The sequence below is a fragment of the Aquarana catesbeiana genome, linkage group LG03, assembly GCF_042186555.1.
Source record: "Aquarana catesbeiana isolate 2022-GZ linkage group LG03, ASM4218655v1, whole genome shotgun sequence".
Taxonomy (NCBI): Eukaryota; Metazoa; Chordata; class Amphibia; order Anura; family Ranidae; genus Aquarana; species Aquarana catesbeiana.
The window spans coordinates 526,197,099-526,215,556 of record NC_133326.1 but is presented as its reverse complement, the minus strand read 5'-3'; the positions used below and the strand labels follow the sequence as shown (position 1 = coordinate 526,215,556).

Genomic DNA, 18,458 nt, shown 5'->3' with positions numbered 1-18,458 from the left:
CATTCTAAATTTACCATTTACACCTATACACAGATACAAGGTTTAAAGCTGAGTTCCACCCAAAAATGGAACTTCCGCTGTTCGGATTCCTCCCCCCCTCCGGTGTCACATTTGGCACCTTTCAGGGGGGAGCAGATACCTGTCAAATCCAGGTATTTTTCTCCCACTTCTGGGAATGTCCGGCAAATCCCCCCCCCCCCCGTTGTCTTCTGGGAGATGCACATGGTCCCGGAGACAGCAGTGACTAATCAGACTCGTGCATGCGCAGTAGGGAACCAGGAGTGAAGCCGAAAGTCTTCACTGCCTGGTTCCCTTACCAGGAATAGTGGCGGCAGCACCTGGGAGTCGATCCGTAGATTGGCTGCGGTGCCAACATCGCGGGCTCCCTGGACAGGTAAGTGTCCTTATATTAAAGGTCAGCAGCTACAGTATTTGTAGCTGCTGACTCTTAATTTTTTAAGAGTCATAGAATGCATTAAGGTGAAAAACCTTAAGGCTGGGTTCACACTGGAGAATGCAGCGGCTCACAGCAGGAGTCCGGTGCATCTCCATTCACCATTTAAGGTCAGATTTCACCCTAAATTTTGGGCTGAATTCTGACCTGAAATGGACCAAAAGATGCACAGGGCTCCTCTGCAATTTGCCTCGGAGCCGCTGCAGAGATGTGTGAACTGGCTCCATAGAGAGCCAGTCACAATCTCCTGCCAATTCGCAGTAATGAATGAAAGCTTTTTTGGCTTTATTTCTCCTATGGATCATAGGACTGCAGTTCTTTCTGCACTCCTGTGACCCATTTCCAGCGAACAGTGGGCTAAAGTCCGTTGTTGTCACTGACTCGGTCCAGGCTCTGGATGGATTCCGACTTTACAGTCGGGATCCACCCAGAAGCCTGGACCAGCAGCTGGCTCAGCCTCTCAACAACCCGCTCTTCACCCTTCACAGCCTGGAGCTCCAGTGAGCACTGGAGGGGCACAGCAGAAAGCCAGTGACTGATAGTCACCACTCTCTACAAAGAGCGGAGGGGAGAATTGAGCGATCAGCAGTGTTTGATTACTCAGTTTAGTAGAGGCAGCGGGGGGCAGACGCAGCATTAGATCTATGCTGCATCCACCTAGGTGAATATCTTTTTTTTTTGGAAACTCAAACTTCTCTTTTAAGAGCTCTACAAACAGACTCAATAAAGTAGAAAAAAAGAGTTTGGTAAACATGTGAAAACTAAAGGAGAGTGCCATCTGCTGGTTGCATATGCAAACACAGAATATAGGTATACAATATTTCACATTTGTAGAGTTAAAGGGATACTAAAGGTTCGCTTTTTTTTCTTTTAAAAAAACAAACATGTCATACTTACCTCCTCTGTGCAGTTGGTTTTGCACAGAGTGGCCCTGATCCTCCTAAGTCCCTAAGCGGCGCTGCTGGCTCCTCCTCTTCTCGAGTACCCCGTCGAAGAAGCTCTCCCCCTCGGGACACCCGTGCCCTGCTGCCGCGTCCATTGACACAGACAGCAGGACTCGGCCCCGCATCATTGGATTTGATTGACAGCAGCGGGAGCCAATGGCTGCGCTGCTATCAATAATTCCAATCAGGACCCAATCAATGGCTGCGCTGCTATCAATCGTTCCAATCAGGACCCGAGGTGAAAAACCGCAAGGATTTACAACTCCTTAAGTTGTAGACTGCGATGTTCCATAATGCTCATACCATATTACCATTCTCAGTGGCTTAGCTGCCATTAAAATTCAGGCATGAAATAGTTATATTAGTTGATGGATGAATCTTTTATTCAAGGTGAACATGAAGCTTGAGGGTCGCCCTTTGCACTTCAGTCTTACAGCTAGAAAAGAAATCTATAAAACACAACACACTTGAAGATTAACAATGATGTAAACACTCTTGTTTTTTTTTAGCTGTAGCATAAAGATTCTACATTTTATAGTATATACCAATTTATTGCCAATATTCAAGCACTGGCACGTAAAATCAAGCATCCTCTTTACAAACTAAAGACTTTAATTTCCCAAAACAGCAATTTCTATCTTAGATCACAATTGACCAGTGAACACAATATACAGTGCATCCGGAAAGTATTCACAGCGCTTCACTTTTTCCACATTTTGTTATGTTACAGCCTTATTCCAAAATAAATTAAATTCATTGTTTTCCTCCAAATTCTACAAACCATACCCCATAATGATAACATGAAAGAAGTTTGTTTGAAATATTTGCAAATTTTTAAAAAATCAAAAACAAAAAATCAAATGTACTGTATATAAGTATTCACAGCCTTTGCGCAATACTTTGTTGAAGCACCTTTGGCACCAATTACAGCCTCAAGTCTTTTTAAGTATGATGCTACAAGCTTGTCACACTTATTTTTGGTCAGTTTCTCCCATTCTTCTTTGCAGGACCTCTTAAGCTCCATCGGGTTGATATTTAATCAGGTTCAAGTCTGGGCTCTGGCTGAACCACTCAAGTGCATTCACAGAGTTGTCTCATAGCCACTTCTTTGTTATCTTGGCTGTGTGCTTAGGTTCGTTGACCTTTTTGAAGATGAACCTTCACCCCAGTCTGAGGCCCAGAGTGCTTTGGAGCAAGTTTTCATCAAGGATGTCTTAGTCTATTGCTGCATTCATCTTTCCCTTGATCCTGACTAGTCTCCCAGTTTCTGCGGCTGAAAAATATCCCCACAGCATGATGCTGCCACCACCATGCTTCACAGTAGGAATGGTATTGGCCAGGTGATGAGCGGTACCTGGTTTCCTCCCGATATGCCGCTTGCCATTCAGGCCAAAGAGTTCAAACTTTGTTTCATCAGACCAGAGATGTTATGTTTCTCATGGTCTGAGAGTCCTTCAGGTGCCTTTTAGCAAACTCCAGGCAGGCTGCCATGTGCCTTTTACTGAGGAGTGGCTTCCATCTGGCCACTCCATACTACCATGCAGGCCTGATTGGTGGAGTGCTGCAGAGATGGTTGTTCTACTGGAAGGTTCTCCTCTCTCCACAGAGAAACGCTGGTTGTCAGAGTGACCATCGGGTTCTTGGTCACCTCCCTGACTTAGGCCCTTCTCCTCCAATTGCTCAGTTTAGTTGGTCCGTCTGCTTTTGGGAAGAGTCCTGGTGCTCATTGGGACCTTTAATGCTGCAGAAATTTTTAATTTTTCTGTACTCTTTCTCAGATCTGTGCCTCAATACAATCCTGTCTCAGAGGTCTAAAGACAATTCTTTGGACTTTGTGGCTTGGTTTGTGCTCTGACATGCACTGTTAACTGTGGGATCTTAGACAGTTGTGTGTCTTTCCAAATCATGTCCAATCAACTGAATTTACCACAGGTGGACTCCTTTTAAGTTGTAGAAACATCTCAAGGATGATCAGTGGAAACAGGATGAACCTGAGCTCAATTTTGAGTGTCATGGCAAAGACTGAGGGTATTTATGTACATGTGATTTTTTTTTAGTTTTATTTTTAATAAATTTGCAAATATTTCAAAACATTTTTTTCATGTTGACATTATGGGGTATTGAAAATAATGAATTTAATCCATTTTGGAATACGTCAAATTGACATTTTATTCAATTTGTTTCATCCCTTATTCATTGCCAGAAGTTAGTCATCGCCGTGAAGCTTCTAAAGAGCCCAGTGGCTTCAAGTATGGCAGGTAGAGGGTTAGTGGAACGTTTTGTAGTCGTGAGATATAGAGGCTTCACACAGCTGGCTTTTGAAATCCAGTTCTACTGTGGAATCCAGATCATTCTGAAATGAATGGCAATTATGTTAGGCTAGCAGGATCCATGAGCCCTTAACCACTTGCCAATTGGCGGCAGGTTGTCACGTTCCCGCAAATCGATGTAGGTGTACGTCAGCTCTTTTAATCACTTGACCACTGGGCACTTAAACCCCCTTCCTAACCAGACCAATTTTCAGCTTTCAGCGCTCTCACACTTTGAATGACAATTACTCAGTCATGCAACACTGTACCCATATGAAATTTTTGTCCTTTTTTTCACACAAAATAAAGCTTTCTTTTGGTGGTATTTAATCATTGCTGGGTTTTTTATTTTTTAAGCTATAAATCAAAAAATACTGAAAATTCTTTAAAAAAAAAAATTCTTTGTTTCTGTTAAAATTTTGCAAATTATAAGTTGGAAAGCATTTAAAAAGACGTGGAGATACGTCGAAGTAATAACCCAATAGTAGAAGGGGGTAAATGGTTAAAATGGGTGAAAATAAAAGTTAACTTGTCTGTTCCCTAAGCATGAGGTAGGGTGTGGGTGGGCAGGGAGGGGTCAGAACTATGAAAAATGCTATGTTAAATTAAAGGCGCCAGTAAATATGTGTTTTATATTATTTTACTATGACATTTTTTATAAAATAAAATAAAGAATTAAAAAAAAAAGCAAATTATCATTTTTCTTCATAAATTTTGGCAAAAATTTATACTGCTACATATCTTTGGTAAAAATAATCAAAATTGGTGTATATTATTTGGTCGGTGAGAAAGTTATTGAGTCCACAAGCTATGGTGCCAATCTCTGAAAATTACTGACGGCCTATCTAATTTCTTGAGACCCTAACGAGCCAGGAAAGTACAAATACCTCCCAAGTGACCCCTTTGTGGAAAATAGACATTCCAAGGTATTTAGAAAGAGGCACGGTGAGGTTTTAATACCCTGAAATACTTTGCAATACCCCGCAATACTCTGCAATACCCCACAACACTGTGCAATACTCTGCAATACCCTGAAATACTCTGCAATACCCCGAAATACTCTGCAATACCCCACAATACTCTGCAATACCCCACAATACTGTGCAATACCCCGCAATACTGTGCAATACCCCGCAATACTCTGCAATACCCCACAATACTGTGCAATACTCTGCAATACCCCACAACACTGTGCAATACTCTGCAATACCCACAACACTGCAATACTCTGCAATACCCTGCAATACTCTGCAATACCCCACAATACTGTGCAATACCCTGCAATACCCCACAACACTGTGCAATACCCCACAACACTGTGCAATACCCTGCAATACCCCGCAATACCCCACAATACTGTGCAATACCCTGCAATACTTTGCAATACCCCGCAATACCCTGCCATACTCTGCAATACTCGGTGATATCCAGCCATACCCAGTCATACTCGGCGATACCCTGCAATACCATGCCATACTCGGCGATACCCTGCCATACTCGGCGATACCCCGCCATACTCTGCCATATCCAGCCATGCTCGGCCATACCCTGCCATGCTCGGCCATACTCTGCCATGCTCAGCCATGCTCAGCTGTACTCGGCCACTATATGTGGCCAGGCTGTGGAAGTCTCACACATGTGGTATCGCCGTACTCAGGAGGAGTAGGAGAATCTATTTTGGGGTGTCATTTTTGATATATACATGCTATGTGTTAGAAATATTGTATAAATGGACAACTTTGTGTTAAAAAAGAAATGCGTTTTAACCACTTCCCGCCCGCCGGCTGTCATACGACGTCTTTGACTTTGTGCGGGGATATCTGAATGATGCCTGCAGCTACAGGCATCATTCAGATATCAACTTTTTTTAGCTGGCGATTCCCTACACCATAAGAATGATCATAGCGGCTGTTCCACTGCTTGATCGTTCTCACGGGAGGCGAGAGGGGACACCCCCCCTCCCGCCACCCTCCGGTGCTTCTACCGACTCACTGCTACGATCGAAGCCAGGATCTTTTTTTTTTTTTTTTTTCAGGCTTCCCAGCCTACAGGTGAGATGTGGGGTCTTATTGACCCCATATCTCACTTTAAAGAGGACCTGTCATGCCATATTCCTATTACAAGGGATGTTTACATTCCTTGTAATAGGAATAAAAGTGGTCAAATTTTTTTTTTTTTTTGGAAAAAAGCGTCAAACTAAAATAAATAAAGTAAAATGAACAATAAAAAAAAATGTTTTTAAAGCGCCCCTGTCCCTGTGTGCTCGCATGCAGAAGCGAACGCATACGTAAGTCCCGCCCACACATGAAAACGGTGTTCAAACCACACATGTGAGGTATCACTGCGATCGGTAGTGCAAGAGCAATGATTTTGGCCCTAGACCTCCTCTGTAACTCAAAACATATAACCAGTAACATTTTTTAAAGCGTCGCCTATGGGGATTTTTAAGTAGCGAAGTTTGGCGCCATTCCACAAGTGCGTGCAATTTTGAAAGGTGACATGTTGGGTATCTATTTACTCGGCATAACTTCATCTTTCACATTATGCAAAAACATTGGGCTAACTTTACTGTTTTGGTTTTTTAAAACACAAAACTGTTTTTTTTCCCCAAAAAAATGCGTTCGAAAAATTGCTGCGCAAATACCGTGCGAGATAAGTTAGATAAGTTGCAATGACCGCCATTGTATTCTCTAGGGTCTTTGCTAAAAAAATATATATAATGTTTTGGGGTTCTATGTAATTTTCTAGCAAATAAATGATGACTTTTACATGTAGGAGAGAAATGTCAGAATTGGCCTGGGCACTCCAGAACACCTGAAGGTGCTCCGTGCATGTTGGGCCTCTGTATGTGGCCACGCTGTGTAAAAGTCTCACACATGTGGTATCGCCATACTCAGGAGTAATAGCAGAATGTGTTTTGGGGTGTAATTTGTGGTATGCATATGCTGTGTGTGAGAAATAACCTGCTAATATGACAATTTTGTGAAAAAAAAAAAACTTGATTTTGCAAAGAATTGTGTGAAAAAATGACAACTTCAAAAAATTCACCATGCATCTTTCTAAATACCTTGGAATGTCTTCTTTCCAAAAAGGGGTCATTTGGGGGGTATTTGTACTTTTCTGGCATGTTAGGGTCTCAAGAATATAGATAGGCCGTCAGTACTTCAGGTGTGATCAATTTTCAGATATTGGCACCATAGCTTTTGGACTCTATAACTTTCACAAAGACCAAATAATATCCACCAATTTGGGTTATTTTTACCAAAGATTTGTAGCGGTATAATATTTGGCCAAAATATATGAAGAAAAATTACTAATTTGCAAAATTTTATAACAGAAACGAAGAAAAGTGCATTTTTTACAGATTTTTCGGTCTTTTTTCTTTTATAGCGTAAAAAATAAAGAACCCAGCGGTGATTAAATACCACCAAAAGAAAGCTCTATTTGTGTGAAAAAAAAGGACAAAAATTTCATATAGATACAGTGTTGCATGACTGAGTAATTGTCATTCAAATTGTGAGAGCACCAAAAGCTGAAAATTGGTCTGGTTATTAAGGGGGTTTAAGTGCCCAGTGGTCAAGTGGTTAACTGACATCTGCTACACAGCAAGGGGCTTTGAGTCAATGTCTGTAAGGGGCCATTGTTAGATCTGACTGAGAGCCTGTCAGATCAACTAACAGTGATTTAGCTGGGATTGGCAAGCAAGTATGTGTAGGAGGAGTGTAAAGGAGGATGTCCCTGAAGTTGTTGCCAAAGTTTTGCTGAATTCAAGTGGGCATCCCATAATCTCCCATCCCTATCCAAGTTATTAACCACTAATAAATAAATAACAAAACAAAGTCACAGACTGTTCTCTGACTCTGAAGTGCCTGTGAACATTTGATGTGCCTGGTTGTGCGCTACACTTGGTAAAGTTCATCTAAACCTACTAGTCATCTAACACCACCCTCAATGAGTGCTGGTGTTCAGGGGTGTCTCCGCTGCTCCTCCACAGATAGAGGAGTCACCCTAAGACAGGAAGTGAGTTCCAGGCTGGATCGTCTGGTAAAAATAAAGAGATGAGGGAAGCATGGACAACACTGAGGTAGGTGGAGGCTTGAATCATTGCAATGAATGAGGTAAGTGCTGACAACGCTGAGGTAGACAGGAACGTGAACGATGGCAAAACATATTTACCTATTGTGGAAGCAACCATCAACGCAAGTCAAATAGGACAGGCTGTATGGGCTTGTCTTCACTTGGCACAGAACAAGGTGGAAAGCATTGTCAGCCCTCCACTGGAAATGTAACACACAAATGAAAACTGACATCAACAGGTAACTACACAGGGAGATGAATGGAGGTAACACATGGCCATGGTATCTATGATTATTAGAGGTAATCTTGGTTTATTTATTGTTGGCTGGAGAAACACTGAGGACAGAATTGCTTGGAAGCTTAAAGTGGTTGTAAGCCCTGCGATATACACAGTGAAGTGACAAGCATCAGATGATACACAGAGATGAAACAAATCCTCCTACATAAGTTGTACCTGCTTATCTGCAGCCATCTCTTCTCTACAACCATTTAAAGTCCAGAAATTATACAGCGTGTCTGCGCTTTCAGAAAACAGGGGGCAAGGAGCTGAAGTTACACTCAGCAGGATCTCATTGAGGAGAGAGCTGATTGGAGGGAAGGGACACAGATGGTGCTCAAAGCTGTTCTAATTTATACAAAATGGGACAGGAAACAGACACTCCCAGTTCCAGAATTCTCAGAAAGAATCTGCTCAGTCAACTACTTTCTGCAAGGAATGATGGGACAGATAGAGATCATCACCTCATGTCTGTCACTTCCTGTGCAGAATATTAAGTGACACTGCTGGAAAGAAATTCAATTATCAGAATCCAGCTATTGATAACCAATGTATGTGATTTAGAGTTGCTGTTCCCACCACCAAAGTCTACTGAGAGAGTGCCTGGCAAGAAAGGATATCACACATTGACATTCCAGTCATAGTCTGATCCAGGAGAACCCTGCAGACCAGGGGCGGACTGACAACTCATGGGTCCCCCAGGCAATAGAAGATTATGGGGCCCCCGGGCAATAGAAGATTATGGGGCCACACAGTATATACACACACACACACATATACAGTATACACACACAGACACACAATATACACACACAGTATACACACACAGAATACACATACACACACATTTTTACATACTGTCCCTGGTTTTATTGAGGCTGGCAACCCTGATGGGGCCCCTTAGTGGCATGGGGCCCTCGGGCAGTGCCTGAATGGTCAGTCCGCTGCAGACTCATCTATTATCTACTGAAATACATAGGCCTACAGGACCATCAGTCAGGAGTATCTCCCATTCTCAGGGCCAAGAGACACGATTGACCTCTGCCCAGAGGAGCACTCAGCACAGATGGGGGCGCAACCCAATGTGTGTAGACGGAAAAAAAAAAAAAAAAAACATGTAGGGCTTCAGGGCCAGATACACCCAAGTAGGGCCAAAACTATCTTTTTTTTTTAATCATGCAATTTTTATTCAAAAAATATTTTTTTATACATCTTTCACATTCACGTTTAACATACACAATTTATTTATACAATACACTACTACACTATGGTTCATTTTTTCCCTGTCTGTCTAAATAATATCCTATTTTTATTTATCCACAATATTTTATACTTAAAAAGAGAGAGAGAGAGAACTGAGTGAAAATAGTAATTCCCAGTTGGCTCTACATTGATGACCTGTGGGGGGGGGGGTGTTTATAGCATTGCCTATGGAAAATGTAGGGTACCAAAATGTAATTGTTTCACGAAAGCATGCAACTTTAGGGTTTGACACGTTGGGTATTTATTTATATCTTTCTAAAGATTGTGTAATTTTTTACTGAAAGTTTGCCCTTGATAAACTATTATATAAAGTTAATACTGTGTAATATAAAAAATTGAAACTACCACAATTTTATTCTCCAAGATCTCTGCTCTCACAAAATAGATGTCGTTTGGAGGTTCTATGTAGTCCTCAGGCCTAAAATGTTTTTTTTAAACCTGTGCAAAAAAAAGGGCTCTGGCAGTGAAAGGGTTAAAAGCTATCTCTGTGTATGGTTCATTGATGTACTCATGCTGATGTGTATTCCACCAATTGTGACACATGGAGCCATATCCTATCTCCAGGCCACAGGGTCATCATTTCCTGTCCAGGGGTACGGCTGTATCTGCCTGATCATTATTTGCCCAGGGACCAGTCTCCCCACACTGACTGTAAGGTGAAGAGAAGAGGAGCGTTCCATCAAACGCAGAGAGCGATGTGACAACATTACCGCTTCACACACCTATGGGGAGCCTGGAGGTATTTCACCATATTTGTATCAGAGTACATAGGTTGTATATTATGGGACTTATTGCCTTATGTAGGTTGTATACTATATGATATAATTTAGTATATAGGTTGTATTATTCAGGGTATATTATGATCTATAGATACAGTATATTACCATGTACAATACTATGTGATGTGGGGCTTTCATCTCTCCGACTCGGCTGATCATAAAAACATGTTTGTTGTAAAAAATGGGGTTAAAACAGGTGGCGAGAAAGCATTGCATCGCTTCCTCACCGCCCTGTCAGTAGCCTCTGGTGCGCAATCCTAACGCGGATTAGGCTTCAGAGGCAAGGGAGATTTAGATGCACGACTAAGGGCTTTCTCCCACCATCTGCAGAGACCTGTAGGACTCTGCAGGACACACAAAAACGAATGTTTTCTATGTGTCTTGTTCACGTCAAAACGCAGGTGTGATTATTCAGCGTGTCTGCATTTTTCCTCACAGCTCGACACTGCAACACAGACAAAATGGACAGCCCCACTCTGCATGACCCGTGTGACAGAAAATGGGAGGAACAGTGGAGCGGTGGTCTGTGTCTATACTCTAACCTACTTTCCCACAAATCGGATCTTGGCTGGGATAACACTGCCAGGTATGTCTAGTGCAAGGGGGAATGTTGTTGGGCACTGATGGTGTAGGACAGAATGGTGGCAAAGATGAGGAGCAAAGAATGGCAGAACAGATGGTGGCACAGATGAGGAAGAAGTAACTGATTTAAAGTCTGTCTCTGCAAATGAAATCTGCATGGTTTTTCCATTAGTTTTTATGTATGTATGGTTTGAACGAGGCCTTATGAGATGTATAGTATATAGGATGTATTGTATACTAGGGGTATGCATCGTATTATACAGATATTATGGAATGTCTCACCTCCCAGACATCCTACAGGCACTCCAGAAAAGCCAAGTTGTTGGTCCAGGTGCTCTTTGGGCACAGGTAGCTGATGCTCTCCCAGCAGGCCTCCCCCTCAATCAGGCAGAGGCGGGGCAGTCTGCGGGCTGGAGATGTGTGGGCAGCAGAGGTGGCATTATGGGGGTCCCCCGCTTGGGCCCCCCCAGAACAGCAGTCAGGCCCGCCAGCAGGCAACACAGGAGCCGTACATGTCCTCTAGCTGCCATCTTGGAGAGAAGCAGTCATGGTGGGCCTGGGGAAAACTGGAGCGTGCGCATCACCACATCGACCCGGCTAAATCATCACAGCTGCCGGCCACTGCCCTCATCCACCATTACGGTCTGTCTGGGTTCACCTCAGAGAGACGCCATACAATATCACAGAAGAAACGTGTTTGTGAAGAATAAAGTTTGAATTGTTTTGTATGAGGCAGGGGGAGGGTCAACGTCCCTGTCAGGGTTTATTTTATATCTGTGTGCCACTGGGGAGATTTCGCTACACTTCCTGTCCTAGAGACGAAAGCAGGCGTGAGAGGAAATCTCCTCATAGACAGATCCCTCATACGATGAGATGAACACAGATGTCCACAGAGCCCACATGAGGTGTTCGGCCCGTCCTCCCCGGTGGTTGTCCTTAAACGGTTTCCATCTACTAAACAGAAATAAAATGATGAAAAATAATAATCTTCCCACACTGCAGGTTCTCTATAGGAACTCAAAAATACTAAAAAATGTTTATTCCAGTCACATTAGTGAATGCAGCTTATTGTGGACATAGGGCACCATGGTGAATCTGTCCGTCTGTCAGTCACTCCCATCTGTAGATTTTCACCTTCTTTTCTGTCAGGGTGGCCAGCAGGTTGGTCTGGTTCACCTTCATAGGGCAGATGTCCAACACCGGTTGGTCAGCTGGTAGTTTCTGAATAAGACTGCCACTCTTGGCATGCCAGAGCTGGAATGAAGAAGAGACAAATGCAGGGATTGGTAGGCATTTCGATGTTTTATGAATCTGGGGCTTGTACAATGAAAATAGCAGCTTCATATCACACGGAGAACCATTGGTACAGATCACCTTTCCCCACTTGTAAAATGAACTACCTTATCAAATCCCAGCTCACAGCTCACCGGTCATTCAGAGCCCACAGTCTGCTTAATCCAACTTTACAGCATTGACCCCTGGTGCCTAACCTATGGCCCTCACACCACAACAGTCAGTGTGTTTGCTGTCAAAGGTCCTACTCACACTTGAGCATCACATCACCTGAACAGCATAAAAAGAAGTGCTTAAATCCAAAGCAAACGAAGCAGCACCACTGTCTAATCCTTCTCTTCATCAAACGTTATTCCATAGGGAACTGTGCATTGCAAACAAATGCCATCCACCAAACCCTGCTCCTTTAACATGGAGGGGCTTAATTTCGGACCTTCAAGATTAAGTTTCTCCTTGGGTGAACACACTGGAGCAGGGTCTACTGAACTGTGTTATTTGTAATGCATGGTTCCCTATATGATAAAGTGTATTGAAAAAGAAAATAAGGATTTGGCAGTGGTGCAGCTTCTTTCAGTTTATGCATTTGGGACGAGGATGGGTCCCCTGTAGTCTTGGCACCTGCAGGAGGAGGTGGAGTTTAAAGTTCACCCTAAGTGGTACCTCTTCCTTTTGCATACAGGAAGAGAAGGGTTCCTGACTATGGCTCTGCATCGTGTGACTTCATGAAAGCCTTGAACACCTGTGCGTTTCCTCTAATAAAGTGGTGGAGAAAGTGCTCACTATTGCACTGTATGTGAACTACAAGAACAGCTACAGGTATTCCCATGAGGAGGCACAAATGTGGGGGCGTTGATCTATAAAATGATGTAATGGCAGTAATTTCTAGCAGTTAGGGCTCATTTACACTTGCTTCGACTTCAACACACATTAAAGTGCCTACCACTTCAACATGCTTTTTATATGTGTTTTTGATGCTTCTGCTATGATTCGGTGGTGCTTCGATGATGCTTCGGTGGTGCTTTTTTGAAGCTTAGCAGATGCCCTGTGTGTGTGTGGATATCTCATACCTGCAGTTTCTCCAAAACAAAACGAAGCTAAAACTGAATAAAAGCCTCTCAAAAGCTTTAGGTGCTTCAACCGAGCTTTGTCAAAGACTTCTATAGAGGCTTTGAAGACATTTTAAATATGCTTTGAAGCACCATTAAAGAGACATGGGGTATAATTTTTGAGGCGAAGCAAAGCAAACGCAAGGTATAAACAGGATTGTAAGCTAACCATTTTAATTTGTTGCAGGAGGTTTGACTCAGAGAGCTTTAAAAAAGCGTGTCCGAAGCCATGTTTTGAAGCAAGTGTAAACGAGCCCTTAGTGTTGCACCAATACTGGTATCAATGCCGATACTAAATATTTGCATGAGTACTTATACTTGTGAAAATGTGCCGATACTAAAACCTTGTGGGTTGGTTTGCAGTGCGACTTCAAAGTCCAGTCCGGTGTGATTTTGTTCAGCGGTTCAGGTGCGATTCCAGTGCTAACTGTATGAGATTAGAAACTGCACTTGAACTGGACTGAAATTGCACAGGACTCTTTTTCAAATCGCACTGTGACCGGACCACACATATGTGAACAGGCTGTAAAAAAAACTCACTGAAATGCACATGGAAACTAATGTGAAACTGATGTCTCTGCAAATGAAACCTGTGCAGTTTTCCTATCAGTTTTCATGCATGTATATATGGGGTGAACTGAACGAGCCCTAAAAAAAAAAACTGTCACAACACTAAAAATAGAGTAACTGGTATCAACGAATACTTGAGAAAAATAATCTGTACTTTTACATGGCCTTAAAAAATAGGATTTTTTCTACAGCTTACCTGTAAAATCCTTTTCTTGGAGTACATCACGGGACACAGAGCAGCCATAATAACTAACTGGGTTATACGCCACCTATAGGTGAATGGGCACTGGCAAACCAAAAAAAGAAAGACAGGAAGTTCTCCCCTATATAACCCCTCCTACACAGGAAGTACCTCAGTTTTGTAGCAAGCAATAGACTTCCCAGATAAGAGGGGAGGGATCTCTGTGTCCCATGATGTACTCCAAGAAAAGGATTTTACAGGTAAGCTGTAGAAAAAATCCTATTTTCTTTATTGTACATCACGGGACACAGAGCAGCAATAATAACTAACTGGGATGTCCCCAAGTAGTGCTTTTTGAGGGGAGGGAACTCATTATGACCAAAGAACTTGATAAAATCTAGTGAATGTATGCACCGAAGACGTAGCAGCCTTGCAAATCTGAGTCATCGAAGCTTGAAGATGAACTGCCCATGAAGCCCTCATTCTTCTGGTAGAGTGTGCCCTTACTTGGAAAGGCGAAACTTTGTCCTTTAATCCATACGCCTGAACAATCACCTGGGAGATCCATTGAGAAATAGTTGACTTAGATGCTTTTTTTTTTTTTTTTTTTCTTTTCCACATCAGCAAACTTTTAGAGAGATTTTAAGTCAGCTGCGTCATTTACACTGCGCCCCCTCTCTTTTTCGCATCATTGTGGATTAAGGAAAATTGTAATCTCTTTAATACAAAAACTTTTAATCGATTTTCCCTTTCCCTTTTATCCACTAAAAATACCAATATTTACTTATCTATTTTTATTTTTCTCTCCCCCTCCCCCCACCCCCCCCGAAAAAAAAAAACAAAAAAAAAAAAAACTCCCCATCCTTCCCCTCCCTCTCCCCCCCACGGTCCTCAAGCATCTATAGATGTCATGTACCTTTCTGTGTTCCTATACTCATGCCATCTTGCCCACGTCTTAGTGTATTTATCTCGCCGGCCTTCCATCGAGTGTTTTGCTTCTTCCATTCCTCTAACCCATTCTACCCTTATTATCCAGTCCTTCATCCTTGGGGCTTCTACCCCTTTCCAGTGACACGGGATCAGTGCTTTAGCCGCATTTAAGAGGAATGGGACTTGGTGTATTGGGAGATCTCTCTTTCCGTGTCATGGAACAGACACGTCCAAGGATTTTTATTAACCTGCTCCCCCGTTATCTGTTGTATTTTGCTCAGGACTTCTCCCCAATATTTCTGGATTTTAGAGCACTCCCACCATAGATGGGCAAGAGTGCCAATTTTTCCACATCCTCTCCAGCAAGTTGGGGGGGTCTCAGCATCATATTCATGTACCTTCCGGGGCGTCCTATGCCATCTTGCTATCGCTTTGTAGGCCATTTCATGTGTCCGGGAGTCTCTTGCCGTTAAATGAACCATCTTTAAAATCTTACTTCTATGTGCTTCACCTTCTAAGCCTCCTATTTTCTGTTCCCACTTTTCCAAAAAAGTGGGGAATCCTTTACTAGCTTCCCCCCTTAGGACGCTATATAATTTTGAAATACTTCCTTTCACACACGTGGGGGTATTTAACAGTTTTTCAATATCCCTTAACTGGTCTTTTCCTCTTAGTGGTTGTGGCAGTGAACGTGTAAAGTGCTGTAACTGGGCGTACCTCCACTTGTCTAGTGGTTTGTTCCCCCAGGCCTGTGTGATTTCAGTGTAAGTGTACAATCTATTTCCTTTCATCACATCTTGTAGTTGTATTACATCTTTTTTTGCCCATCTTGTGAAATATAGGTATTCCTCCTTCCCAGGTAAAAAATAATCCGTGTTTAATAGTGATAATAATGGTGAATTGAATTCCCAATGGCAGCTCTTGCCTACCCTATCCCAGATTCTAAAAGTGTTCTTAGTCAAAAAATTAACTCTATTTCCCAAATCCCTATATTGTGGTGGAATCCATATTAATTTTTCTATATCCACCCCACTCAGTGTTGCTTCAATATTCACCCAACTTTTCTCCTGTTTACTGTGTAGCCAGTCAATTATCCTGGAGATAACAGCCGACTGATAATACTTTTTGAAATCCGGTGCACCTAACCCTCCCAATTTTTTATCCTTCGACAAAGTGTCGTATGCTACCCTAGGGTGCCTACGAGCCCATATAAATCTTAAAATTAAAGACTGCAGTTTAGCAAAAAATATAGGGGGGATCTCTATTGGGACCATTTGGAAGGTGTATAATAGTTGACTTAGATGCTGCCTGTCCCCTCTTGGGACCTTCTGGTAATATAAACAAGACATCAGTCTTCCGCATCTGAGCCGTCATTCTTGGATAGATTCTGATATCCCGTACTACGTCAAGAGAACTAAATAATCTTTTCTCTGCAGACTGTGGATTTGAAAAAAGGAAGGTAGGATAATATCCTGATTCAGATGAAAACTGGACACTACCTTGGGTAAAAATTCTGGTTTCGGTCACAAAACCGCCCTATCCTGGTGTAAGATCAGATAAGGTTCTTTACAAGACAAAGCTGCCAACTCTGACACCCTCCTGGCCGATGTCGCTGCCACCAAGAAAACTAACTTTCTTGTCAGGAGGACCAGAGGAATCTGCCGGATAGGCTCAAAAGGCTGCCTACCAGGACTAAATTTAAATCCCAAGGACACAGAGGTGGCCTGACTGGCGGAAGCACCCAAATCATCCCCAGTAGGAAAGTTCGTACTAAGACGCGACCCTAAATTTGACCCTTAATTGTGCTTAAGGCCAGATTCATATCTACCCCTTTTTGCAGAAAAGCCAAAACTCTCCTGATGACATACCTTCGGGGGTGCCAGCTCCTGGCCTCACACCAGGCAATATAGGATCTCCAGACTCTATAGTAGATATTTCTAGAAACTGGCTTTCTAGCATTCAACATGGTAGACAATACTGAGCCAGAAATACCTCGGTCCTTTAAGATCCTGGTTTCAACAGCCAAACCGTTAAACCTAGAGACCGTAAAGCAGGGTGGAATATTGGACCCTGTGAGAGCAGATCCGGATGGAGCGGAAGAACCCAGGATTCTCTCACCACTAGTCTTACAATCTGTGCATACCAAGTCCTTCTGGGCCAGGCCGGAGCCACTAGGATTACCAGTCTTCTCTCCACCCGGATCCTGCATAGTAGTCTTGGTAACAGCCGGATCGCAGGGAAAACTGATCCCACCGGATTATCAGAGCATCTGCCCCTAATGAAAGTTTCTGGACACAAAGCTGTCTAGCTTCCTGTTGAACCTGGATGCCAAAAGGTCCCCATCGGCGGCAGATTGATGCAAAAATCTCAGGAATTTATGGACCATTCCCCTGGTAACATCTGCTGGCGACTCAAAAAGTCTTCCTGCCAATTCTCTACTCCCAGAATAAACACCGCTGATAGGAATGGAACAGGAAGGAACACACCGCTGATAGGAATGGAACAATTTTTTCTGCCCAGGTCGGAATGCGATCCACTTTCTTCTGGGCTGTCTGACTCCTGGTACCTCCCTGGTGATTGATGTATGCCACAGCCATGGCACTGTCCGACTGGACCCTCACAGGATATCCCTGCACTCCTCCAGGAATGCCCCCCATCCAGAAAAACTGGCATCTGTCGTTACCACCCTCCAGACCACAGGCAAAAAGCATTTTCCTTTTACCAGATTCTTGGTTATCCACCAACTGAGACTCTGACGCGCCTTCAACCAAAGAGACGTGCCAGTCCAGGGCCTGGACCGTCTTGTTCCGGACAGACAGAATGTTGTTATGGACGGGACTGGAGTGGAACTGTGCATAAGGGACTGCTTCGAATGAAGATACTATCTTTCCCAGTAGCTTCATACATAGGCGAATGGAGGGATAGCTTTTCCTCTTTTTGACCTGGACAAGGTTTTTCATGCTTCTGACCTTCTCTGGTGGCAAATATACCTTTGCTTTGACTTTGTCTAGTATTAGTCCTAGATACTCTAGTTGCTGAACCAGCTGCAGGGCCGATTTTGACCAATTCAGAACCCGACCCAGGCGCTCCAAGAATTTAACCTCCCAAGCTACAGGTCTGGAATCGTTTGATCTAACAAAAGTAGATCGTCCAGGTATCCTGCCACTGATATCCCCTGAGAACTGCCAATACCGGAGCTAATATCTTTGTGAACACCTGAGGCGCCGTGGCTAACCCGAAGGGCAGTGCTACAAACTGAAAATGTTGATCGCCCACAGAAATCTTTGATGGGACCTGTATATTGGCACGTGTAGTTACGCGTCCTTGATGTCTATGAACAAACAGATTGTCTAGGTGTTTTAAACTAGCCCTGCTGGAGGTAAATGTCTTTTTTGCATGTGTGCGCTGTAATATTTTGCTCTTGATGTCTATGGACGCCAAGAATTCCTTTCTGTGTAAGGAAGCTACCACTGAATGAATTGTTTCCATTCGGAACGAACGAATGATCAGAAATGGATTCAGAGCCTTGAGGTCCAGAATAGGCCTTACATCCCCATTTGACTTTGGGATTATAAAAAGATTTGAGTAAAACCTCTCAAATCTTTTGATGCTTGGAATTTCTGAAATCACTCCTTGTGACTTTAGTGGATTTATTGCCTGAAGAAAAGACCTCTTCCTTACTGGGTCTGTGGG

The 18,458-nt window shown here is 43.1% G+C and overlaps 1 protein-coding gene across 2 annotated transcripts in view; it reads right to left on the bottom strand.

The window, feature by feature from the left end:
* Positions 1 to 9,248: 9,248 nt before the first annotated feature.
* The window catches only part of LOC141132632 (E3 ubiquitin-protein ligase rfwd3.S-like), an 86,142-nt gene continuing 76,932 nt past the window's right edge, over positions 9,249 to 18,458 (bottom strand). For both annotated transcript variants that reach the window (XM_073621242.1, XM_073621243.1), the window contains one exon: positions 9,249 to 11,939. In XM_073621242.1, coding sequence (XP_073477343.1) covers positions 11,796 to 11,939 — 144 coding nt within the window. In that variant the 3' untranslated portion in view covers positions 9,249 to 11,795. The remainder of the gene's footprint in view (positions 11,940 to 18,458) is intronic.